At 52.8% G+C, this 24,210-nt stretch overlaps 10 protein-coding genes across 10 annotated transcripts; 5 read left to right on the top strand and 5 right to left on the bottom strand.

Annotated features, from left to right (window-relative positions):
• Positions 1-801: 801 nt before the first annotated feature.
• On the bottom strand, positions 802-2,071 carry K460DRAFT_381295 (uncharacterized protein; the record flags this gene model as incomplete). The annotated part of the gene is made up of 3 exons (XM_040935338.1): positions 802-857; positions 909-1,552; positions 1,605-2,071. The coding sequence occupies 3 exons, from the start codon at positions 2,069-2,071 to the stop codon at positions 802-804; spliced, it is 1,167 nt and encodes a 388-aa protein (XP_040783072.1).
• Positions 2,072-2,621: 550 nt separating this feature from the next.
• Positions 2,622-3,164, bottom strand: K460DRAFT_360173 (uncharacterized protein; the record flags this gene model as incomplete). The annotated part of the gene is made up of 2 exons (XM_040932255.1): positions 2,622-3,041; positions 3,087-3,164. The coding sequence occupies 2 exons, from the start codon at positions 3,162-3,164 to the stop codon at positions 2,622-2,624; spliced, it is 498 nt and encodes a 165-aa protein (XP_040783071.1).
• Positions 3,165-6,049: 2,885 nt separating this feature from the next.
• Positions 6,050-8,031, top strand: K460DRAFT_296672 (uncharacterized protein; the record flags this gene model as incomplete). The annotated part of the gene is made up of 6 exons (XM_040929648.1): positions 6,050-6,200; positions 6,259-6,354; positions 6,446-6,812; positions 6,870-7,254; positions 7,303-7,483; positions 7,532-8,031. The coding sequence occupies 6 exons, from the start codon at positions 6,050-6,052 to the stop codon at positions 8,029-8,031; spliced, it is 1,680 nt and encodes a 559-aa protein (XP_040783070.1).
• A 631-nt stretch (positions 8,032-8,662) lies between these two features.
• Positions 8,663-9,744, top strand: K460DRAFT_296997 (H-hydrate dehydratase; the record flags this gene model as incomplete). Its single annotated transcript, XM_040929671.1, has 3 exons — positions 8,663-8,741; positions 8,794-8,891; positions 8,944-9,744. The coding sequence occupies 3 exons, from the start codon at positions 8,663-8,665 to the stop codon at positions 9,742-9,744; spliced, it is 978 nt and encodes a 325-aa protein (XP_040783069.1).
• A 1,664-nt stretch (positions 9,745-11,408) lies between these two features.
• K460DRAFT_421449 (uncharacterized protein) lies at positions 11,409-12,086 on the top strand. The gene is made up of 2 exons (XM_040938141.1): positions 11,409-11,723; positions 11,778-12,086. Exons 1-2 carry the CDS (start codon positions 11,635-11,637, stop codon positions 11,926-11,928), a joined length of 240 nt encoding a protein of 79 aa, XP_040783068.1. The 5' UTR covers positions 11,409-11,634; the 3' UTR covers positions 11,929-12,086.
• Positions 12,087-12,281: 195 nt separating this feature from the next.
• K460DRAFT_421448 (kinase-like protein) lies at positions 12,282-14,762 on the bottom strand. Its single transcript, XM_040938140.1, has 2 exons — positions 13,619-14,762; positions 12,282-13,517 (listed from the first exon to the last, which is right to left on the bottom strand). Exons 1-2 carry the CDS (start codon positions 14,609-14,611, stop codon positions 12,705-12,707), a joined length of 1,806 nt encoding a protein of 601 aa, XP_040783067.1. The 5' UTR covers positions 14,612-14,762; the 3' UTR covers positions 12,282-12,704.
• A 155-nt stretch (positions 14,763-14,917) lies between these two features.
• Positions 14,918-16,974, bottom strand: K460DRAFT_349025 (protein serine/threonine phosphatase 2C). Its single transcript, XM_040931409.1, has 2 exons — positions 16,840-16,974; positions 14,918-16,648 (listed from the first exon to the last, which is right to left on the bottom strand). Exons 1-2 carry the CDS (start codon positions 16,852-16,854, stop codon positions 15,314-15,316), a joined length of 1,350 nt encoding a protein of 449 aa, XP_040783066.1. The 5' UTR covers positions 16,855-16,974; the 3' UTR covers positions 14,918-15,313.
• A 128-nt stretch (positions 16,975-17,102) lies between these two features.
• K460DRAFT_209612 (U4/U6 small nuclear ribonucleoprotein-like protein Prp4) lies at positions 17,103-19,024 on the top strand. The gene is made up of 2 exons (XM_040927259.1): positions 17,103-17,196; positions 17,324-19,024. The coding sequence occupies exons 1-2, from the start codon at positions 17,146-17,148 to the stop codon at positions 18,818-18,820; spliced, it is 1,548 nt and encodes a 515-aa protein (XP_040783065.1). The 5' UTR covers positions 17,103-17,145; the 3' UTR covers positions 18,821-19,024.
• A 725-nt stretch (positions 19,025-19,749) lies between these two features.
• Positions 19,750-20,652, bottom strand: K460DRAFT_371690 (uncharacterized protein). Its single transcript, XM_040934397.1, has one exon. The coding sequence runs from the start codon at positions 20,278-20,280 to the stop codon at positions 19,999-20,001; it is 282 nt and encodes a 93-aa protein (XP_040783064.1). The 5' UTR covers positions 20,281-20,652; the 3' UTR covers positions 19,750-19,998.
• On the top strand, positions 20,556-24,159 carry K460DRAFT_360167 (uncharacterized protein; the record flags this gene model as incomplete). The annotated part of the gene is made up of 5 exons (XM_040932254.1): positions 20,556-20,605; positions 20,648-20,974; positions 21,251-21,601; positions 22,002-22,910; positions 23,013-24,159. The coding sequence occupies 5 exons, from the start codon at positions 20,556-20,558 to the stop codon at positions 24,157-24,159; spliced, it is 2,784 nt and encodes a 927-aa protein (XP_040783063.1).
• Positions 24,160-24,210: the final 51 nt, after the last annotated feature.

Genomic DNA, 24,210 nt, shown 5'->3' with positions numbered 1-24,210 from the left:
AGATCCGGTAGGCCCAAACGACGAGTCACGCGTTCCCCAACAGAATCACCAGCTCGGAAAGAGCGAAGCTCAGAAGACTAGGTTGGTATTCGCGGTCTGTTCCGCTCTATGATAACCAAAGGCCTTCCTTGCCATACGTCTCAGAGGCTCACTACAACCTGCTACCGAGCAGTACGGTCCACGTCGGGACTTCTGTCTGCACTACTTCGTATGGATTCTGTGCTCAACCCACCCAAGCAACATCATCCGGACAACCCTCAGGCATGTCTTTGGGTAACTGGACACCGATGAGCGTCCAAGTTACAGATAGCCACGCCCATGCGCACCTAGTAGATGAAGCGACCCTTGTATAGTAGACACTTTTACCAAAGCTGGCTAATAGCAAATTGAACATTACAATAGCGAATGTAATACAGTCGAGTGCTTTGCTGACTATTTCGCATCCTGAAGGTCTTTGGTGTGGCGTGAAGCCTGTTATCCTAGCTTATGTGTTTTCGCTGACGTATTTCCCGACTTGAGGCGAGTACAAGCCGAGAGTCGTTGATTCCTCGACGGTGTCCTCGCTGGAATTGTGATAGGAGAGGTCGATAGCCCAGAGTTTAACTTCCGAAGGCTGAAGCCAATGTGCATCTTGACCTTTCGGGTACTCCTTTCGCGGTCCCTTGGCGAGCATCTTTGGCCGCTGGGAAGGCTAGGGCAACTATGCACTTATGCTAATGGGACGTACCGAGGAAGACTGGGGTCGTCCTGATTGCTGTGGTCGATTTTTGTGCCTGAACCGAATGCGGCGCAAGGTTGTTTTCATCCTTTGTGACGTTTGCACTGGGCGGCTACCACGCTGATATCATCTAGTTTACCTAGAGCAAGGTTAGCAAAGTACAACGAACGGAGTCTCACACATCACATGCCTCCTTCGATCGACAACCCCTCATCAATCGCCTTCTCCATATACGGACTTTCAGCAAACGGATCCTGTGCAATCGCTTTTGCAGCATTGACAAGCTGCTGCGCCACGAACTGCATACCATCGGCATACGTCTGATCCTCTGTATCCTTCTCTTTGTCGCCCCTCCACTTCTCCATACTTTCTAGAACACTCGTAACAACCTCATGCTCCCACAGATTATCTACTACGCCATCGGTCATGGCTATTACTATATCCTCTTCCTCGATCTCCACACGGTCCACGATTGCGTTGTCTGCAGGTGTGTCGGGACTGTTCGTCCCCAATTGTCGTGGACAGTCGAACCAATGCCATTGCTCTTGCGTTTTGAAAATGACTTCTTTGCTACTTGGGCGGATAACAAGAATCTGGCTGTCGCCTAGCTGTGTGACGTAGAGGATTGGGTGTTCTGGTTTGTGATCGTCGGAGCTTAACAGAGCGCCGCACGCGGTCGTTGTGCCATGCCATTCGTTGGGCTTGGTAGTGGCTTGCTTGGTGAGGTCGTATGCGGTTTGGAGGTAGGCGACCGGGTCGGGTGGGGAGGTGGGGGAATAAGACGCTTGATCAACTTCGAGGGCCCAGAAGTGGAGGATCAGACGGGACCATAACCTTTCATCCCAAATCAGCGAAACTCAGTGAATGGTGTAGGGGCACTACGCACGCAGCATGGCCTTTCTTTCTCGTGGCCCACGCTCCTACGCCGTCATTTGCTCCGATGAAGCTTTCACTAACTAGCACCGCATCGTCGCCATTCGTAACTCCTCGTATCATCTGTCCATTGACGGTCGGTCGCCGATCTCTACTCTTATGATGTGTACTCAGGGGCTCAGAGAAGCTCGTCGAAGGTAGCGAGAGGTATGGCGGGGGAAAAGGCCGTGAAGGCCTCTTTGCGAACAGCGCATAGCCAGCTTCGAAGTAGAACGGCGACTTTAATTTCGGTGGTTTCGCATCATCGGGGACGGGTGTAGTTGTACCAGCGCCGATTTGGGCTTCTGATGTTTTCTGGGCGAAGCATCGTGCCGCTCCGCTTGAAGATCGTGGGACTCGTCGGAAGTATTGGTGGTTTCTCCAGGCTTGTGGAAGTTGATGCTGGAGGGGACTGCGCAATCGGAGGGAAGGTGCGAGCATGCCAGCGGCTGGTGGGAGAGAGTAAGGCGCTGAGCGTCCGAAGGTGCTGAATTAGGAGCGCATGGGGAGGCGTCGCCTCGTTCTCGGCATGCGGGGAGCCTAGGAATGCTCTTGTGTATGGCATCGGAAGTGGGTGAGGATGGGGCTGGGCATGACTAAGCTTTATGTGATGACGTTATATTCTTTCTCTTTTTTTGGTGTCTTCAGAGAAATTTCTAAACTCCTACCTTTGAGCGGAAAGGGGTCCAAAATGTTAAGATTCTCCTGTGCGTGAGTAACATATATATGCGTAGCACAGAGCATAGCTTATAAGCAATGACATTCAGTTACACCTCTCAACTGGACCACGTATGATTTCAATTAATCTACAAAGCAGGCAAAGGCCTAAGACCCTTCCTCCTGGAATTTCCCCATGTCTAGTCCGTGGATGTGTTGTGGAGTTGAGGAGTCTCAGGAGTGGTATGTTGAATGATGCCACCCCCAAACACCGCCTATATGGTATCTCAAGTGAACGCCGAGCAATGCAATCATGACTTCCTCCCTCCATCGATTATGCCCTCCTCTTGGCAAAGTTCTCCAGATCCGCGCTCGTTGCAACCCCTAGCACAAATTTCCTACTAGCATCCGTAACGACTGCAAACTCCTGCTTCCCACTCCCATCTACCCCGCCAGCAAAAAACTCCTCCAGCTCCTCCAACGGCGTCTCCGTCGTAATGACCTTATACCGCCTCCCCCTCCTCTGAAACTTGTGCATCGCTTCCTCTACGGGGTCGCTGTCTTTGACTTTGCGGTCTTTGAGGAGCTGTTGCAGATGTGGAATGCTGATGTAGCCGAGGAGCGCGCGGGTCTCTTGTGAGATGACAGTGAGGTGCGTGTAGTCGCGTTCAAGACCAGACATAAGGGCCCATGATATGGGGTCGGAGGGTTTCACTGAGAGAGCGGGCGGCGGGTCGAGGTCTTCTACCGTTGCCTATGGATGTTAGAGCGGGGTACGGAAGTGGTGGGAGTGTCATACTCCTCGGTACTTGTTCGCCCATAGTGACTGGTAGTCGCCATTTGGCGCGCCATTGGTGGTGGACGCTCCAGTCGCCATGTTACAGGAAGAAGATGTCGTGGGGAAGTTGTTGCGCAATCCTGAGCAAGGCACCCGCTGCATGCAGATCTTCAAGTCCTCAAGTCCCCGCGCTAAGCATGCACGAGCCAAAGTAACGTTTAAGGGGCGGTGTCACTTTGTAGTAAGTCAAAGTGGATGTGACAGAAGTTAATTCGGCCGTATGTGGACGCAGCGCAGAGCTAGCGGGACGCTCGCATATACTGTACACCACACAAATTACATACAATACTTGTCAATGTCTCCTTTGGCTCTACCAAGATTCGAAATATATCCTCAATGTTGCAAACACTGGTGTAGCATTTGTCGAAATGATTAATGAGAAAACACGCACATGGCTATTACAGTAGAAATCATGGTTGAGGTTCATGAAACCCACGTGATGGACGGTTAGTCTGGAGCCGCCTAGCGACAACCGCCCAAAGGTCGCTCGCTCGTAGACATGTGCCCACTTCAAACCACCCACGACCGGCTGTCGACAACACCGATCTACTGCGCCAGACATTCACACACAGCTACATCCACTACTTCGGCCGCGAAATATTCCCTCGCCGTCCAACGGATACATGGCTCGCTGCCGCACCGCTTCCCTCGACTGCTCGATGAGATTGCCTCGACAGATAACGGTCGCGTGCATTGGCTGAGCGACTCTTTATTCCGGAGTTTCGAATAATTGGGGGCTCATCATTCCAGAAGTCATGGACAGGGGTTGGCCGGTGTTGGCGATCTCGAGAGCGATGGGCAACAGCTTCGTGAGCAGCCATTCTTGAAGCGTAGCATGGGCTAGGAATGCGATAGGCCTCATGTCCATCATCAGCGCCATGCGAACTCCCAACCATGCTCCACATGCGACGCATAGATCTACTACATCAGCGACGAAAGCACTGTTGCCGCCACGAGCTTCAGAATGATAAGGAGGCAGGACCCCGCACAACAGATACCGGAATTTCACAAAGTCAAAATGTTGTTGGAACGTGTAGTCAAGATGTACAATATCTTGATAGTCTCGCTATGAATGGTGGCTAAGAGTTGGGATGAACATGCTTATCGATAGTCGGCGCGGGTACGGAAGATTACCGCCTTTCCACGGCCACTGATCAGATTCGCATGGTCGGGAACACTCGGAACCAAGGATACACCTTGATTCATGGATCCCTTCCTATGAGTGTACACGTCTATGCGACGTTGATGTTATCGCCTTCCAATAAATCCAGGCCATAGGATGATCCAGGACATGGTTGGGATGATCCCTTTCCGGCCCCAACCACCACCGCATCCCAATCTTCAACGTAGAGGTCTCTGCGGCGCTTCGAACAACCACTTTGGCATGATTACAAAATCTCTGAGTCTTCGTATATGTACGTTCACTCTAACTTTGCGTACAGGTGCTCTCATGGTACATGTCCGATAAATCTCAGGTTGATCTTGTGGTCGCGCTTCATGCAATCTCCGCTTGACTGGAAAAGATACTTGATTTAATTATTTAGCGGGTTTCAGTCGAGCTGCTGAACTCCAACGATCATTTCGAGAAGATATGGGGTTTGGACTATCCATCATGTGGGCCACCCTAGCTGCACCCAGCTTGATATCAGCTAAGTGGACTGCGAGGCTCCCGGTTCGAGCACTCACTGAAGATCACCATTCGACAGGCTAGGTAGACTTCCAAAATAGTGCAGCGCAGGGTTACAGCAGGTACGACTCCTAGGTGGTCGTATCTGAGGCAGTCAGCCATTTCAAGATTACGGAAGCTTTCTATCGCCGTGCCACGATAGACAAGTACCATATTAGGGATATTGGCCGGGTGGAAGGAATTGTTGACTGTTATTGGGCGCGTCTCATGGAGTAATTACTTGGGGACGAGCTTCAGAATGAGGTGGAGACCATAGCAAGTCGTTGTGGTAGAATAGAGTAAGTTTTATCGCTCAACAAGAACGAATGGCCGTGGGCAAAGCTGACGACGTGAATAGTAGCTGAAATGCAATAAGTCCCCAGCAAGCCTGCGACGAGGATGTCCGACACCCCGCAGTTCGGTGGTCTTACTGGTTGCCTCGTGACTCGCCCACTCGAGCTCTCTTTGCTCATCACGAACATCATCAGCATCACCTGGCTAACGTGGCTTTGCAGATTGCAGAACGATAGCTGCCTTTAGGAAGAGCTGGAAGAGTCGGTTTCGACAAAGAGTCGTCCTGGTCTACGAAACGCCCTCTCACCTCACCCCAAAGGCGTTGTCTCGCTCGTCATTCGCGGCTTATCTGTCGAAGCCATAAACCGCTCTCGGAGGCTCAGTCGTGATCAGGAAGCGATAAAGACGTACTCGACATTGGTGCGACAGCAGACAAAGACCATCGCTCTCGTACCGTTTCTCGAGCTTGGTTCGCTCACGTCGGACTTGGGTTGCCTTGCGGAGGCGCGGCTGTGTACTCGTCGCACGGGCGTCATCGCATCCCCCCAACCTTGGAAGGCGGCGATACCACGAACAGCAAACCACACAACATAGCAAACACGACTCTTCACTGCTGCAACACTACCAGAGCTTCGTTGGTCTCTCCCACAATAGTAAGGAATCGCCTCGATTTTTTTCGGCGACCGTAGCGCGTGAGTTGCGTGTAACCCGGGACGCGTCACGTGCTAGGCCTGGCGTTGCTGGAAAGTTCAAGAGGAGCGTCTCCGATCTCTTTCCTCTCGCTCTCCCCACACACCGCGACGCGACCCAGCCACCTCAACCCCCGCGCCTCATCAGCTTACACGATCGCCCATCAACTGCGTCGTGCTCTTATTGCGCCCGACATCTCGACGAGGGAAATCGCGACCACTCGCATTCCTTACGCGTCGACCCACATCGAACAATCGCTCCCACGAGTCACACAATGGCGGACGAGGCGACTGCACCCGTGTCTGGCGACGCTACCAAGGTTGCCCAGGAGACCGCGCGCTCTACAGACGCCATCGCGGAACCTGCCGTCGCCGAAGCAAAGCCAGCTGAGGGTGGCACCGTAGCCACAACAGGCGTCGCTGAAGGTAAGTTCCCATCGCGTGCGAAATAGCACCAAGATGAGCTAACGCGACGATGAATCAGTGCCCACGACCGACGCTCCTGAAGAACACGCCGCCGTGAAGGGGCGTGGTACTGCCGCCGCGCAGCCAGACACAACGACAGCAAGCCATGATGCAGGTGAGACAAACCCGGCAGATTTACTGGAATTGGGCTAGGCTATATCAGCAGCTCAACCCTTTTACGCATATATACTTATCCAATTCTCTAGATGCTACACCTGCCGCCGATGCACCACCAACAAACGGCACCCCTGTGGTTAAGAAGACAGCCAACGGCAAGCGCAAGTCGGGAGCTGGTGTGCCGGAGCACAAGAAGACCCCCGTTAAGGGAAAAAAGAAAGTACCCGAGCTTCGCCTGAACGTGTCGGCTGGCGACATGTATATGGTGGCTATGCGTGGTTACCAGCCATGGCCAGTTATCGTCTGTGATGAAGAGATGTTGCCCGAGCCACTTCTTATCAAACGCCCCGTCAGCGCGAAGCGGATTGATGGCACATATCGAGAAGATTTTGCAGAAGGCGGGAAGAATGCTAAGGATCGCCGGTACCCCGTCATGTTCTTAGGTACCAACGAATTGTACGTGGAAACTCACATCCCACTTGCGTCTCTCGAGTACTGACACACTCCTCACAGTGCCTGGCAAGTCAATACCGAACTATTGAACTTCGACATCGACGATGTGAAGGCCGACGTCGCGTCTGGCAAACAGGGCAAGAAGAACAAGGCTCTCTGGGAAGCATATCAGATCGCTGCTGAAGGTCACGACTTGTCTTATTTCCAGGAAATGCTAAAAGCTCATGAGCAGGCTTTGCAATTAGAGGCAGAGCAACGCGAGCAAAACGAGCTCCAGAAGAAGGAGAAGGCTGAAAAGGTTACGAAGCGCAAGAGTACGGCGGCGATTGACTCAGAGGATGCCGAGATGGAGGATGCCGGTGATGATGCCGCGCCGTCTGCTAAGAAGGCCAATGTCTCCAAGAAGCGCAAGAAGGCTGACGAGAGCGATGGCGAGAATGACAAGGTTTGTGCCATGATCATTTACATTTTGCGACGACTAACCCGTGCACAGCCCGTAAAGACTCCAAAGACGAAGTTGAAGTTGACGACCAAAACCCCGAAGGAGCCCTCAGCGGCAAAAGCGAAGAAAGAGGCCAAGGCAGCAAAGAAATCGAGCGAAGAGGCCGAGCCAACGGCACCAGAAGAGCCAGCCCTGACTGAGGAAGAGTGGAAACAAAAACGCGAAAAGCAAGGTAAGCGTGACTATCCCATCTTTGCAAGGGTTGACTAACATGGTGTAGTTCTCTATCTACGACATCGCCTACAAAAGGGATTCCTCTCGCGGGATCAAGCTCCCAAGGATGAAGACATGGAATTGATGTCTGATTACCTGAAGCAGCTCGAACAAAATCTGGATTTTGAGGCTGAAGTCATCACGAAGACCAAGATTAACAAGGTGCTCAAGGCTATCATCAAACTACACTCGATCCCGAAAGAAGAAGAGTACCGGTTTAAGAAGCGATCGAGCGATCTCCTCAGCAAGTGGGGATATGCTCCAGCAACCGACAACGAGCCAGCAACCGCAACCGCGACTCCTGCGGCTGAGCCGGCTACCAACGGCGTCAAGCATGAAGCCGAGGAGAAGAACCCTGAGCCTGCGAAGAAAGCCGACGCATCCGCTGAACCTGCTGTCACCAAGATTGCCGATAAAGATGGGGATGTGACCATGTCCGAGGCGGACAAGGAGGTGATCGAGAACTCACGGGAAGTGAAGGCCGAGGCAGGATCAAGCGCAACATAACTTTGCGGTGTTGTTTGCGGAATTGGAGTGCGACGGCAGGGCATAGGATGTACGCGTCACTACCGAGGTTGGACGACAGTGCGTGGGTAGTTTGCGTGACCAGGCGAAAGTGTTTTCGGGGACTTTCTTATCGACCATCTTCTAACTCTCACGATTTTGGGTGGAGCTTGGGTCTTTGTACATATATTGCTAGTCGCATGTTTAGCGTGCCTTGTGGAGGGAGGAAGAGCTTATTCCTGCGGCATGCGCTTTGATTCTGAGGGAGGATCCTCGACAGACGGACGTGCTTCAGGCGGAGTACAGGAGTGCCTTAGCAATTGCGATAAAAGAAACCGGTCCACAACGTACTATTCACCCCGTCCGGCGTCACTAAAGTATCCCATGGCTTGCCAACACATGATTTCGTCAAGTGTTCTATGCAATCCTCCGCGGTTGCTAGTCGTGGCGCGTCGCGTACTGTAGCCGCCCCGCGATGATCCGTTCATGACGTTACCTCCCAAAAATCAAAGCTTCACTAACATCTTCATTAAACTCCAAAGCTTTCACCAGCTTTCTTCAACCCTCGGTTTTTGACGTTCTCTCTTCAAGCCTCAAACCAAACTCTTATCGAAAAGCATTCATAATTTCCAATATGGCAGCCGCATCAAGGAAAGACCTCCTCAAGAAGGTGTACAATATAGTGCCGCCGATGCTAGAAAGCTTCCACAAAGGTGAGAGGTAGCGAGTATTGCTTGAGGAAATGTGACATCTAACAACAGACAGGTCAACTGGGTCGTGTAGCTGTAATTGGCGGCAGCGAAGACTATACCGGTGCACCTTACTTCTCCGCCATGGCCTCCGCCAAGCTGGGTTGCGATATGGTATTACTATTCAATGAACACTCTTGTCCACCACTAGCTCACACATATTTAGTCACATGTAATATGCGAGCCTGGCGCTGGCGCCGTGATTAAGACCTACTCTCCTAATCTCATGGTACACCCCTACATGCGCCAGTCCAAGAACCTCACCCAATCCGAAAGCGCCGACACCGTCTCCTCAGAAGTCATTGGCATGTTATCACGGCTCCATGTCATCGTCATCGGCCCAGGTCTCGGTCGCGATAAGCTCATGCAAGATACATGTGCAAAGGTGATTGAGGAAGCCCGGAAACAGGGTATACCTTTCGTACTAGATGCGGATGGTCTGTATCTTGCGCAGACCAGGCCAGAGTTGGTAGACGGTTACAAGGAATGCATTCTCACCCCCAACGTTGTGGAGTTCGGAAGACTAGCCAAGACAAAAGGCATAAACGTCGACGAAGGCGACCCCTCAGAGCTGTGCTCCAAGCTCTCAAAGGCATTCGGCGGCGTCACCATTATCCAGAAAGGAGCAAAAGACTACATCTCCAACGGCACAATCACACTCGTCTCGGATGGCGAGGGTGGCTTGAAGCGCTCAGGTGGACAGGGTGACACCTTAACAGGTAGCTTGGCGACGCTGTTGGCGTACAGGACCGCGTACCATGATAAGATTTGGGACCATGGCACAGACATGGACAGGAGTGAGACGCTGGCTCTTGCAGCGTTTGGCGGTAGTTGCATCACGAGGGAATGCTCCAAGTTGGCGTACAAGGAGAAGGGTAGGAGTCTGCAGGCCAGTGACTTGACGGAACATGTGCACACGGCGTTTTTGAATGTCATTGGGGAGAAGGACGAGACTCCAAAGTTGTAGAGTGCGACTGGATCAGGTAGACGGAAACATGGCGAGCGAACAAAGCCACCTCGTTGTGTGGTCTAATCGGCGAAGCATTGAGGATAGTCTACGAACGATACGATGATTGTATGAATACACAGTGGCATTTTTATCATGCATGTCTCGATTTCAATTGGTAAAGCTACGGTGCTGATTAATGTGCGGTAAGAAACCATTTGCCCTTCGTGTTTCTTTGGGTATTATCGTTTCAGTAACAGTGGTTGCGTTCCAGTGGTTCAGATTGCAACACCGCCTCTACGATTGACTGAGAGCTCTGGGCGGCATTTAAACCTATTCTCATCCAAGTAACCATCAATTATCTTAGGTGGATCTCCATCATATTCCAGAAAAAGGTATCGGTACATCTTAGGCATGAGCCGATCCGTTACCGCCGTTTGGAAGGGAAATGTACGCCTGACATGGAATTCCTGACCGCATCTACACCGTCCTTTCTAGTCTTGTTGCCTGACCGCACTGACTACGTTGGTCACACGCGTTCTCTCATTTTCAGATCTCATATACTCAGCTACCTCGCTCCTTTCCCCGTTACTAAACTCTCGACTTCATAACTCGGCTGAGACAATAGAAGCGAGACATTAACACAGCTTGAATCTAAGATCCGAAGAGATGCTGCCAAACAACAGTGCTGTCATGTAAGAAGCACTTTCCTGAGGTATTCGTTATGTGGTCAGAATACTGACTAGAGGCAGATACATTCGCAATCAACAAGACTCACCACTCCTCCGACTTCCCGCCGAACTTCGAAACAAGAGGTGTGAAGGTCCTGCAACGGATACAATTCTAATAGTGTTGCTAACACACAGATAGTAAGACATTAGTGTTATCTTCAAAACCCTCTTTACAATGTCTCATACGGTATTCGTATCCTAGTTAGAAGAGTGCTAATCGTTTCGCTACATTTAGTCTACACCTTCATCTTCAGCAGCCTTCCGATCCTCATCTGCTTCGCGACATCCCACTGCACCCGCCCAATCGATGCGTGTCCCTTCACCCGCCCAGGCCGCCGTCGATGGTCTCACATGCACTACTCCCGACTTCTTCTATCTCTCACCGAAGCCTGTCGCCAAACACATGCCGAGACCAGACTCCTTCCCTTCATACTGAACACGTTCACTGGATATCCCGAGGCTGTGCTGGCGGCGTTCCCTGGCCGTTTTTACCGCTTTCAACTTGAATCCATATCCACTCTTCATCTTATGGTGCAACGTAGAGATATCGGCAGAGAGTGGCACGGACGCTTGATGACGGGGAATGTGCCTTTGTCTACGGATTTGGGCAATGCGCTGAAGACTCTGTGTGTGCTTACCGGGTTGAGAAATCTGAGCGTTGTCTGGGATGGTGGTATGCTTCCTGCTGATGCGTGGTATGTATTCCGTATGGCGTTTGGGAAGAAGATTGCTGGGCTGCTAGGTTTCATAGAACGAGGATGATAGTGAATTTGTGGCGGAGGATGTCTGGGGGAAGTGGGGAAGTGCGAAGTTGGGATGGATATTGAGTTATACTACGGAAACACACAGTATGCTTAAGACGTCCTGGGGGGAATTTATGTCCTGTTAGTTATCACCTCTTTGTTTACTGTTTTTAGTCGTTTCTCAACTCCTAATATTAATCTCGAATCTATCGTGCATTCATACAGCTTATCTCCTACTCACCCTGAGCTCTATCGCGTGTAGTTACTAAAGTGACGTTAATCTGCTACATTTACTACGTTTACGCCTTCCTCTCCCCTTTACTCAACACATTTTTTTCCCCTCTCTCTCACTTACAAAATCTCGACCTCAACAACTCTACCCACACAACCTGACTTTCCAACCCCGAAATTTCTACCACGACAAGTCGTTCACTACCATGGACACGGCGCAAGAGAAGATCCTCACGCTTGTCGCTGCGGGGTCTGATGGCAGTAAAGCCAGCTCGCAAGACGATCGTGAGGCAAAGTGCGTTCCTAACAAGCCTTTTGAAGCAGTCTCTCACCCACTGACTCAATGTAGAACACTTCGCAACCAGCAAGAGTCTCCGTTCCTTCGCCTGCCCGCTGAATTGCGCAACAAGATATATGGCTATGTTTTTAACAATGAGCTAGTGAACCTCTACATTACAGGAGAACCCGAAAAGTCCTGCTTTGGGTGTGAAAACTTCTAGGGTGTTTATATGGACCACGACCTTGCGCTCACCAAAACCTGTCGCCAAATCCATGCCGAGGCGCACCTCCTACCGTCTACACTAAGGGAGTTATCTGGATGTCCTCATTCTTTGGTCTCGGGTATTACGAACGACTCCCACAAGGCTCAAGTTAGTGCAATTACTGCTATCAATCTCCGCGTATGGAAGGATGCGCTGTATTAGGAGTGGACACCGCGTGAAGGATATAGCTTGGGTGGGCTACAACCGGGTATGCGTTTCCTTGCGCCTTGAATGCAAGTAAGCACGGGAGCCAATCTAGAAGTCGCCATGAGAACCGGCATACGCAAGTCTGCTAGCGAGGATGGCGTAGCAAGGGAATGTAGAGTTAATGTCCTCGATGAGACACAGCAGATTGGAAGGTGAGTAGCAGCATGAAAGAATGATTGAACAATCGAAAAAATCTTCTTTCCAGTCTCAACACGGGTATATACAAGAAAGCCGTGATAGACAAAAACCTACTAATCATGAAGTAGCCAAAAGTGCAAACCATAAGTCCCAAGACAAAAGCGCCGCGCACCATGCTATTCAAAGCACGCTTGAACGATCAAAAAGGCGACCGTGAAAAGGGGGGTAATAAGAGGTAGGCCAACAGCAGAAAAAGCAACTTTCGATCCCAAACACACCCTCAAAGCGCCGGTCATGAAACATAGAAAATTTCCCAAAAGGCACCGTGCTCCAAAGTACAAACGTTTTCGTATAATCCAAAAAAGTGCATCAACAACAACACACAGGGGTCAGTCGCTCTCTAGCAGCTGTCTTATCTTTTCGTAAAAGGACGCAGGATACTGACGTATCTCCTCGTCCGTGGGCGCCGCCTTATTAGGATCTCGGAACCGATCCGCGACTCTCTGGATGATTTGTCCTAATAATTCCTGCGGAATTCGCAAATCCTCCCCGCCGTCGGGATACAAGAAGGGGTCTCGTTCTTCTAGTAACTGAGCGACGTTAGGCCGCCGTGACGGATCACGCAATAGGCAGCGGCGAAGCGTTGCTTTTAGACCAGGTGGAACACGGACGTCTCCCACACCATGGTCTGGGAACTCGATCTGGTAGTCGCGATTTACAATGGCTAGGACGCGCGCCATTTGGTTGGTGATGTGTGCGAATGGTGGTCGGCCGTAGACCATTTGGTACAGGATACATCCTAAACTCCAGACATCAGATGGTTTGCCTAGAGCCATATCCTTGGACCCGTTGCCATTACTTAGTAGTCCCCTCGCTCCGCCCGCAGAGTCTTCTAGGGATTCCGGGGACATGTAGTTCGGAGTGCCGATGTGTGAATCGCGGTGTACATTGACAGTGTGGTCGACTTCGATGGCGTTTGCGATGCCGAAATCGATGAGTTTGAGACGGCCTGAGACAAGAAGGAAGTTTGCGGGTTTTAGGTCCGAGTGCACGATGTCATGATCGTGCACGGCGCCGACACATTCGAGCATTTCTTTCCAGTAGTAGCGTGTGAAGCTCAGGTCGAGTCTACCGTCCCCGTCGGCAGGGTCAAGCTTCATTCGTATTATGCGGGCAAGGTCTGACTCTCCGATCTCCATGAGCTGTGAAGTATTAGCACGGTTTGAGATAATGTCTTGATTGAAGCATCTTTGCTCAGGTGGGATGTATCAGGGTATAAGTAGAGCGAGAGGGAGAAACATACCACGCTCAGAACCTGCCGCTGCTCATCCACTTCCCAGTCATATAGCCGTACAACTCTATCTACATTCTTGAGCTTCTGCAGCAGGTCAATCTCGCCCTTGTAGCCTCGTACTGCAGCTTCGTCCGCATCCTCTAGCTTCACCCTCTTGAGCGCTAGTAGTTTGAAATTCTCTGCCATGACACGATACACCGCAGAGCTGCCCCCTCTTCCTATCCTGTCCATTTGCGAGTAATGCTTCCCGTTCACTGACAGCGTACTCCTTTTCCGTCTCTCTCTCGTCTTCGTTGTGGCAGCTCCAGCGGCAGCAGTAGCGGTCTCCAAAACGGACATCTTCGGCGGTGGTGGCGGTGGAGCTGGTCTCCGAGGTGTATTCGCGCTTAATGCTTGTAACGGCATCGGCCGCTCCTGTTGCTGCTGTGACTGTCTCTGCACAGGCGATTCATGTTGTGGTAGTGGTTGCATATTGCGATCCTCTGCGACCTTCATAACTGAACCGGTCACCTTCAGGACGGAATCGGGGACATTTTCAGGCTGGGCTTTGATCACCGAGATTGGCAAGTTCTCCTGATCTTGCGATGGCGGATGTTCCTCTTCACTCTGAGGTGTCCTTCGTAACCTTCTCATCGGTGCACCCCGTAGTGGCACTCGTTTTATTCGTAAACTTGGCGCAGGAGTAACAGAGTCATGGACTGGCGTATTCGAACCCGAGCCGGTGCGCGATATTCGTAACTTTGGCTTCCTCTTTTCAGGCGAATTGACATCGTTTTGCGCAAGTAGCGCTGTCGTCAAAGCGCTCAGCTTCATGGGTTGCGGTATCTCGTCATCGGAGCTGTCGCCAATGTTTATGTTCTGCATCATGGGCGCGTCTGCCGAGAAGCCCTGGGATTGCCCCAAAACGGAGAGCGGAGAGTCTCGTCTCGGTCGGATTATCGAATGGGCGCGCATGCGTCCGTACGATGAGCCGCCTAGCGGCGTGGGAGAAGCGGTGGCCATTGCGGTGGGAGGGTGCCTTTCGCGCAGGAAGGTGGGCGCGTCGCTATATACGGGGTAGGAGAGCTGTGTGGCTAGCGAATGTTGACTGCGGTATTAGTTGCGCATACATAAGGCCCGTAGGGTAGGCGGCTGTTCGCAGTAGGGATGTAAGTGGGTGAGTTCTGAGGTCCAAGTCGAGATCGCGCGGCAGCCAATCCTGGTCTTCGCGTGGTTCGCGTTGCTGGGCAACTACGCGGTAAGCAAAACAAACCAAACCAGCTCAAGTGAAACGAGCGGATAGCCTCTAGAACATAACATCATTGTTCTACACGCGAATATTGTCTATACACACTCTTCAGATTGACTCCGAGAATTACACATGTGTGCCATACTACTCTTCACTTATACACATGCAATGGCTCCGCCTAAATTTGAATGGCTGCAGAACAACAATTTCTAGCACTGCATACAACAACTGCAAATCCCATACAACCCATCGTCGTGATTGTTGTGTTGACCATCGTGAAGACAGTGCAAGGAAGTTATAGCGACTGGACTTGATCACAAGGTTCCATGTAGATCTTTGATATACAAGAACGTATCTAGTGAAAAGCGGAAATTGCCACCAAATAGCCATCTAGATAGGCACGCTGCCCAAATCTTAGTCATGACCTCTAAACGCCTGCCCATGCAGCGGATCAAAAAGATATCGATACAGAATATTCATAGTCTCGATCGCGGGGACTCCGCCTCGAGCACGACAGCTACTACGGCAGCAATATCGTCCGGCTTACCACCGTGCCAGTTCTCTCCTGGATACCACTTTTGTACCTCTTTGGCGAACGGACCGTCTCGACGAGTGTTGAGCCCGGTGTCCTTGGCTGTCTTTGCAATGGCAACCGCTACCTTCGCCTGGAGGGACGAGCTGTCGGCCTTGCGAGCTGGATCGGCCTGTACGAGCTTTGCTAGATCCTGTCCGACCTCTATTGTGCCATCCTTCTCCACCCAAGCACCAAGATGCACCATGTGACGACTGACAATACCTAGCACATCCTGTGGGCTCAGGTTATCCCAAACGCCATCGGTGGCAAAGACGAGAACATCTCCATGGCGGACTTTGTGATGTGTTACACTCGATTCCTTGGGTAGATCTGAAAGGGTGGTGGGTCCTCCGAATACAGCCATTTGCACGAGCATGCGTTCGGGGGTTTTGGAGAGCTGATATGGGGTGTTGAAGGCGTGTGTCTGGGGCTGCGTGAAATGTCGTACGGCGTTCAATCCGAGATGCATGAATCCCGAGTCGCCCAGGTTGGCCACCTCGATGTTGCCATCTGGTTCTGCAACGGCCAAACATGCGGTGCTGCCACCCCCTTCGATGTTGTTATCCTCGGTGACCTCGTCGTACGCCATCTGGAGCAGATGTTTCGGATGTAACGATGCCGTGTTGGATCCGTGCGGCCATGAGCGCGCTGCGCAAGCCATGTATTCGCACAAGCCGTGGGAGAAATCTGCGGGGTCCAAACCAGACTCGACCCATCCCCCCACTCCGTCCGCTACACCAAATGCAGTGGTATTTGTGTTCCCAACCTGGCTGAAGAAGAAGGCGTCTTGCCCGCTTCTTGCTCGACGTCGCTTATCAATAGAATCCTTGCACTCCCTCAGATCTGTGGTCTTGCTTTCACTGGGGTCATGCACGGGTCGCGTGAACAGGTTCTGCGCCGCATTGAAGCGGTCTTGTTTCGCCGAGTATGATGCCGCAACATGGTAGGTGAATTGTGGCGCATCTCTCGAGTGGTGCGAGGTCGAGTGGAACAATCGAAAGCCGGTTGTGGCCGAACAGACGTCTCTATCCAAAGGACATGTTGGCTGGGCGTATGTGGAGGGGGTTCGTTGGTGCTGACCACGGGCGGTTCGCATTGAATGCGCTGGCGCTATGAGCGAGGACGTCGAGAGAGTGAGGAGCAAGAGGCCGGCAGATGTAGCGCGTCGCGACACAGGTGTAAGCCGAGCCAGTCCCGCCGCGCTGGAAATGGCAAATGACATGGCCGCAGCCCAAACCTAGAGATTACAAGTCAGTACGTAGTGAAGGAGAGGTCATCAGGGTATGATAGTGAAAGCCGCGCATGATGGCGACGCAGTACCTCTGCGACAAGAGACGTTGAAGTGAAAAGAGACTTTCTGGACTAGGGATTCACGCATTGGCCGTCGTCATATTGCCGATCCGGCTAGTCCCTGAATGTAGTACTTACAGTTAGTAAACGCATTGCCGCCGCAAACCAAAGTGAAACAAAGACGGACTGCTGTCAAGTAGAGCAGGGCCAAGTAGGTAGCCTCAGCCTTCAGTCGGGGGAGGGAAGATTTGTCTACACAACCTCTAAACTTTGTCAACCATACGTTGCAGGTGGGTTCGTGTTTCAAACGCGGTGAATGACATAACCGGCGCTAGCACAGCCCTATCGCCTAAACCCCGGGTAGGCGCGACTTGGGGCTCTTCTTTTCCAGCACCAGGCATACGACCAGCAACACTCTGGCCCGCTGCGGGACGATACTTGAACATGAATATACATCCATCGCGGCAAGCATACGTCGAGGAAGAGGATGGCCCAGTACGTATTCAAATTCTCAACGCTTCCACATTCCTATCTTTTAGCTTGTCGACAGAGGCTCCACGTGCTCCAGCAGTTGCCTGCAATAGCTACTAAATCGACACCAGAAGCTGACCAAGATGCACAGGGCGATGCTATGGAGGGCATTGATCTGGCCAACATCCCTCTCGACCGCGATCATGCCATGCCCGGAGGAGGCAATGAGAAAGCGTCCACCCTTCTCGACGAGTTTGACCGAAAACGACGAGCCGCGCAATTGATTGTACCAACCGCGGATCGCGACGTCAAAGCCAAACTGCGCTCACGGGGAGAGCCCATTACCCTTTTTGGCGAAGGGCCAGCCGATCGACGCGACCGACTGCGAGCTCTCTTAGCTGAGGCAGCGGAGGCACAAGGCGAGGATGCCGCAGATGTGGAAATGCAAGAGGCGGACGAGGCGCCTGGGGACGAGCAGGAAGAGTTCTACACCCAGGGTACACAGTCACTGCTCGACGCGCGGCGGGATATAGCGAGCTATTCGCTGCCACGAGCAAAAGAACGTGTCGCATACCAGCGTCGCGAAGCTACGATACCACTGAAAACCCACATCGAGTTCCGCAACAAGATCAAAGATCGGCTGAAAGGCTTCGAATTGTCCGGATCGCAAACCGCAGATCGGCCTGTAAGCATTGTGCGCGTCTCCCCGAATGGCCAGTATGTCGCATACGGCACTTGGGGCGGAAAAGTTGCTCTCTTGGAGATTCCTAGCCTCGAGCAGAAGAAGGCATATCGAGGAGGTCACACTGAACGAGCGACTGGTATAGATTGGATGCCCGGCGCGACACTCCCAGGGAGTAACGTCTCCACCTCTAGCGTGAACTTTGCGTCTGGTGGAGCAGGCGGGAAGGTTCAGCTATGGTCACTAGATGATGACAAGCCCTTGCGAACTCTGGAAGGCCACACCGACCGCGTCTGTCGACTGGCTTTTCACCCTTCTGGACGATATTTAGCGTCAGCATCCGATGACACAACATGGCGTCTCTGGGACGTAAACACTGGGCAAGAGCTGCTCGCGCAAGAAGGACACTCGAAAGAGGTCTATACCGTGAGCTTTAATGGAGATGGCTCGTTAGTCGCAAGTGCTGGTCTGGACAGTATTGGTCGCGTGTGGGATGTGCGCACCGGCCGCGTCATCTACATGCTTGAAAGTCACATCAAGCCCATCTATGGTCTGGACTGGGCTGCCGACGGCCATCGCCTTCTATCAGGCTCTGGAGATGGTTTCATGAAGTGCTGGGATGTCAGGGCTATGAGAGAAACAAACTCGATTGCTGCAAATACCGGAGGTGTCACCGACTTACGATGGTACCAAGGTACCGATGGACCAACTAGCGGTGTACCGTTACAAACAAACAGCGAGGGCGAGCTCACGCCGAAGAAGGCTTCGACGTTCGTCGTCTCATCTGGATTCGATAAGAACATTCAAATATTCTCTGCAGACGACTGGGCGCACTGCAAGACACTACAGGGTCACTCAGGACCCGTCTTCAGTACGGATGTGACGAGCGACGCTGCCTGGATTGTCAGTGGAGGAAAGGATCGAACCATCAAGCTTTGGGCTCGTGACGACAATGAAGGTATATGAGATGCAGCTGCAGGGCGATGAATCGATGACCTGAATTACGAGAGAATGCTGAAATGGGGCACAAGTTTTACCTCTAAGCGAGCGAGGACAATGAGCTTGAGATTGAGCGTACAAGGTCAGTGCCCATTCTCTAGTCTCACCACAACGCGGATGATGAACACAAACTGTCCATAGCTTCAAACGAGATACCCATCAATCTCCGCATGCGCGGAGCTGCGAATACACAGAACGTTGGACAAAGTCCATTTGAGCAACATGTTGTTTCGACCTGCCCTCTCTTCCCATGACTTTCCTCCTTCGTTCCAACAGAGTAGCTCGCTGCTGCTCTCCTATTCACGCCATCTAATCAAAACTGCTCCTGAAGTACCACACTTGACTCAGATCATCGTGGGCAGCTTGGACATCACATGCGATGCACGCGTCACCACCTGCTCATCACCGCCATGCAAACACGTGCACTTGGAAGTAGTCTCGCCGGTATGCGTTACACAGGAGGAGCACGCTGCTACCCTTCCGCCTGTAGCATGGCACCGGATTCATTCCCAATTCTAAAACACTTCCCCACTCAGAGCAAGGGACGACTACGTCTTTCCATTGCGATAATCGGCTGTCTAGCACATTTCAACAATGACTCTTCTTCACCGCAAGATGAACAACATGAAGGTAGGCCTTGTTTTGGACTGGATCTAATTATCGGAGAAGCGGTCTAGCTTCTGAAACATCTGAAACCATGAATTGGAAACTTGACCGCTTCCGCTTCAACTTGAGGATCCACTTTGATCGAGAAGAGATGTTGATCTGACTAGAGCAACCCTGGCTATGCGATGAGCGCGATGCGCGCTTGCCGTCATCGCCCGGTGCTCTGAGCTTTTGGTAATCTCGCAAAGCTATCCGTACTCTGGAGAGTAACAACAAGGTGAGTCATAGTCGTGGAGTTAAACGTGGCCCACCTTGCCAAGGAATCAACGAGTCGAGAGTATCTTATCGACAAGAATAAACATGTAGAGGTAGCGTGAGTGGTTGGGACTTAGCGCGGATGCGGAAAGTGGAACGTCAAGCGGACCATTCACCGCTACAGCCTCACTTTTCTGGTAGCCATACATAGCGAGTCCACCGATTTGGGGGCATTTTGTTATGCGCCCTACAAGTTGGGCTTCAACGCGCTCTATGGGCATGAGTTAGCAGTACAGATTCTGAGATCGGTGAGGTTTTCCGGTCAATAGAGGCTTAGCGTCTCGAGGCAGAGAGAGAGAAGAAGCGTCGTGTATGGCATTCGCTCTAGCACCGAGTTTCCTGCCATGGCCCTGGCTTACGCGTGCGACAGTACGCGCCATGGGCTGGACGATCAACAGTAATGGTCGTTCCGGATCCAGAGCAAGCAGCTTATGCCCATGGGCTCTAACAGTGGCTGTGTTCAGGCCGCCCTGGCTTGTCAAGAGCAACAATGGCGCTTCTACCATTCCCACCTAACGGCGCACTCATTTGGTGTGACGCGATCTGTAGTCTTTTGGTTAGGGATGGATTGTCTTAGTTGGCGGCGGCGGTGAGTTACACCATTGCGGCCAGCGACACAAACAGTTGAAGCCGAGGCCCTGTTACGGCCGCGAAGACAGTGATTGGAAAGCAAAAGCGAGTTTTGGTTGCTTGTCCGGCCACCAGGCGAAGTCTTGACACAAAACCGTCCGATGTTGCTTATGCAGTAACTGACTAGCCAAGAGAAAAAGCGTTGAAAAAAATGGCCAATGACGCACAAAGCAAGACTACTGAAGGCGTCCCGGGCGTATGGTAGATGATTATCGGATGTCGACTGTGGAACAAGCATGGCAGCATTGTGGCTGCGGTGTTTGCCTCAGATGGCGCAAGCAGGCATGCTCCAGCCAGATGGAGACGGCAGTACTTGGGACCTTACACCAGGTACCTCCTCACGATAATGCGAGCGGTCACAGAAGTACAGGAATGGCTGTCTAGCAGCCGAAATGGACCAGGAAGCACGCTGGGGGGGGCAGATAGCGGTGACATGACTCGTGGCCGCCAAAGGGAGCGAAAAGTTGGACACATGATGACACCATGGGTGAAGAGGAAAGGCCAAGGCGAGGAGGGCTTTTTACCTTGCTCTCGACGCGAAGGAGGAGGCTTGCGTGCGGCGGAAGTTGGGTAAGTGGGACCAGAGTCGGCTGACGGCCGATTTGGTGAGGGCAGCGTTGATGGTGAATGGTGGTGATAGAGGCAGGGCCTGTCTCGACGTCGGAAGAAGGCGGGCCGCGTCGTACCCAGCAGATCCGTACTCATGGTATGGTACCAGCACCAGCCCCCCCAGAGTCACAAAACAACCACAACCACAACAAAAACAGCGACAATGGCAGCGATCGGCTTGTCTTGACTGCTTCGAGCAGAGTTTTCACCGCGGCCGGCCTGGCATGGCATAGGCAGGCGGATCAGCGATTCATTCCGGTGGACTTTTGCTGTCCAAGGGCCGGGCCGCGCAGAGCTAGAGCCAGTCATGGTCATGCTGTACAGGCTCCATATCGATAGCACCTACAGTGGCTATGAGCTAGCAGCGGCACGGGAACACCGCCCGAGAGGAGGGCAGCAGCAGCAGCTGGTGTCGCACCAAAGGCCTCTCGCAGCGAGCGACAGGCCCCGCGACTCCACATGTCCAGCGCGCGCCATCCGTGACAGCGGGCGGGCGACAAACGACAGAGAGAGCATCACTCAGGCAGACGGCTGCGATCCAGCGAGATCCACCTCTGGCACGCGTGAGGGAACAAGGGCAAACACTGGGTGAAGAGGGTGGACGAGTGAATGGGCCCATGGCTGGCTTGACAGAAGCCTGCCAGCCTATCGCTGCGAGCAAGTGATGCGTGAAGACCCGACGGCTCCAAGGCGCCCTATAGCAGGGCAGGCCTGTGTTTCGCTCTGCATATATCCCACGGAAGAGAGAGTAACCCCCCCCCCCCAGCACTCCTCCAAGCCTTGATTCTGCAGTCCCCGCCTGGTCTTTATCTACCGCTAGTCCGCCCTCCCCACCTGCCCTACTCACCACCACCACCACCACCACCCTGCTTCACTACGCCGCCGCCGCGTGGTATTTACGACCGCTCGCTTTTGAGACGCGCATCGCCTCTCTTGCCCGTTTCCTGGTCCATTCTAACCACCGTTAACCTCTGTTTTCAAATCGTAGAAATCGTTGGGGAGATCCTACCATCGAGATTACCGAAAAGAGCAATCCACACCGCCAGTCCCGCGGCTACACCGGTACTTTGCTACAAGAGCCCGCCATGGACTTTACTTCCTCCACCAACGCAAACCACATGGATTTTCACAGGCCATCATCCACACTCAGCTCAATCGACCGGAAACCCTCCGTCTTCTCCTTCGACGACAACGCCACCCTAGACTCCAACATCTTGGACACGCCTGTCCTCATGTCGCCCACTTCCAGCACCCAGGGTATCTTCTCCCCGGAGACATCCATCTGGGAGGACTTCTCTACCGGCCAGTTCGTCGACAGGACAGCCACCAGCTCCGTTGTCAACACAAACGGCAACAATCCCTTCTTCACCGAACAGAGCAACAACCCCTTCGCTCGCCTCCCTCCAAACCAAGCTGCAACTTACGGCCAACAGTCATGGCCCGTTGCCGACATCTCGGGATCCAGGACGCCAACAGCTCCCAAGGCCCTCAACCCCTTTGGTCCTGGCGACTTTGGAGCTGCATCCTTTGTAGACCAGCAGCAACAGCAGCAGCAGCAGATGCCGTACCACGGACTCCCCAACGTTAGGCCGAGTGCCGTCTTCCCGCAGTCTGCTCCTGAGCCGCCCATGTCGCCGCACAACCACTCCGACTGGATGGCCTTCAACCAACAGGAGATGGACTCAAGACCCGGACCCAAGCGTATGAGGCCCAACACCCCACCTCGCTCCTTCTCCCCTCGTCGTGACGGCGGCATCAGGAAAAAGAACGCCCGTTTCGACATCCCCGCCGAGCGCAACCTGTTCAACATCGACAATCTCATCCAGAGCTGCACCAATGAAGACGACCTCAAGGAACTCAAGCAACAGAAACGACTCCTTCGCAACAGACAGGCCGCGTACGTACATTCCTTTGGTTTTTGGACTGGCGCTCCTCGTTTGGTTCAATCCGCCGTCGTTTGGTTCGTGCTACCCTCGTTCATACGCTAACATCTTCACAGACTTGACTCCCGGCAACGTAAGAAGAAGCACACGGAAGAGCTGGAAGAAGAGAAGAAGGTATGGATCGAGAAGATGTGCGGCATGCAGGACGAGTTCGCTACTATGCGAGTTGAATATGATGCTCTCCTCGCCGAGAAGGAGAATTGGCATCGCGAGTCCATGGATATGCACCACATGATCGGTCAGCTCCAGTTCGACAAGGAGGAGCTCGTCCGCACGCATACTCTGGAGACTGGCGAGCTTCGCAAGAAGGTCTCTGTTCTCACTGAGCGACTCGAAGCTGCCACTGGCCACGGTATGGCCGTTGCACCCAGCACTACCTTCACCGACTTTGCTTCTGAGATGGACAACCTCAACATGGGCAACAGCGACTGGGACAACTACATCTTCGTCAACGACTTTGCATCTGATGAGCAGACCCCACAGCAGACTCAGGATCAGCCTCTCGCTCTCGTCTCACGCTCAAAGGACGAGGACAAGCCAGTCGCTTCTGGTCTTCTGCTCATGCTTCTGCTGTGCGGTGCTTTCGTCGCAAGCAAATCTGGCAACGCTGCCCCGCCCATTCCTCGAATGCCCGATGAAGTCCGTGCTGCCTCGGCTACTGTGCTCGACAGCATCTTCAAAGATGCTGGTGTCTCGACGACGCTAAGTGAGCAAGGCCTCATGGCAAACCGCGTTTCCGGTCTCGAACCTGCACCCTCCGGTGTCGCTTGGCCCAAGACAACCATGTCTGGCTCTGAACTCGCTGGCATCTCTGGCTCCCATCTCGCTCAACTGCACTCTCAACTCACGGGGCCGACAAAGGAGCAAGAACATGAGCAGTTGTTTTCCATCACGCCTGCGCAATACAACAGTATGACTTCTCTGGACTTCACTCGCCAACGGTATAGCATTGCTAGCGACGACATGTCCGACCCCTTGTCTCCTGGTTCTCAACCTTCGCACCGACGCAACCTTGCCGAATCCCTCGCTGCCATGCGCGAGCAAAACAAGGGTGACTCTGCTGCCGAAATCTACACGCGAAGTCTTCTCTGGGACAAGATCGCGCCTGAAGTTGTCCAGGAATTCAAGCGCATCGTCGAAGAATCTGCTGCCATGTCACGACCAGGCACATCCGACGGTACCAAAATCGAGAACGTTGGGTGAAGCCCACGTCTTCGTCCCAAACCACATTACACTACCTTTTATTTTCCTTTG

The sequence above is a fragment of the Cucurbitaria berberidis genome, assembly GCF_010015615.1.
Source record: "Cucurbitaria berberidis CBS 394.84 unplaced genomic scaffold K460scaffold_7, whole genome shotgun sequence".
In the NCBI taxonomy this organism is placed as follows: domain Eukaryota; kingdom Fungi; phylum Ascomycota; class Dothideomycetes; order Pleosporales; family Cucurbitariaceae; genus Cucurbitaria; species Cucurbitaria berberidis.
This window is presented reverse-complemented; position numbering and strand designations above follow the sequence as displayed.

Excerpts from the sequence above, each read along its gene's own strand:
- K460DRAFT_209612 (XM_040927259.1), top strand. The coding sequence starts at position 17,146 with ATGAATATACATCCATCGCGGCAAGCATACGTCGAGGAAGAGGATGGC. Across the intron at positions 17,197-17,323 it reads TCGAGGAAGAGGATGGCCCA|GGCGATGCTATGGAGGGCAT; the intron begins GTACGTATTCAA and ends CAAGATGCACAG.
- K460DRAFT_421448 (XM_040938140.1), bottom strand. The coding sequence starts at position 14,611 with ATGGCCACCGCTTCTCCCACGCCGCTAGGCGGCTCATCGTACGGACGC. Across the intron at positions 13,518-13,618 it reads AGCGGCAGGTTCTGAGCGTG|CTCATGGAGATCGGAGAGTC; the intron begins GTATGTTTCTCC and ends AATACTTCACAG.
- K460DRAFT_421449 (XM_040938141.1), top strand. The coding sequence starts at position 11,635 with ATGGACACGGCGCAAGAGAAGATCCTCACGCTTGTCGCTGCGGGGTCT. Across the intron at positions 11,724-11,777 it reads CAAGACGATCGTGAGGCAAA|AACACTTCGCAACCAGCAAG; the intron begins GTGCGTTCCTAA and ends GACTCAATGTAG.
- K460DRAFT_371690 (XM_040934397.1), bottom strand. The coding sequence starts at position 20,280 with ATGGTAGAAGCGCCATTGTTGCTCTTGACAAGCCAGGGCGGCCTGAAC.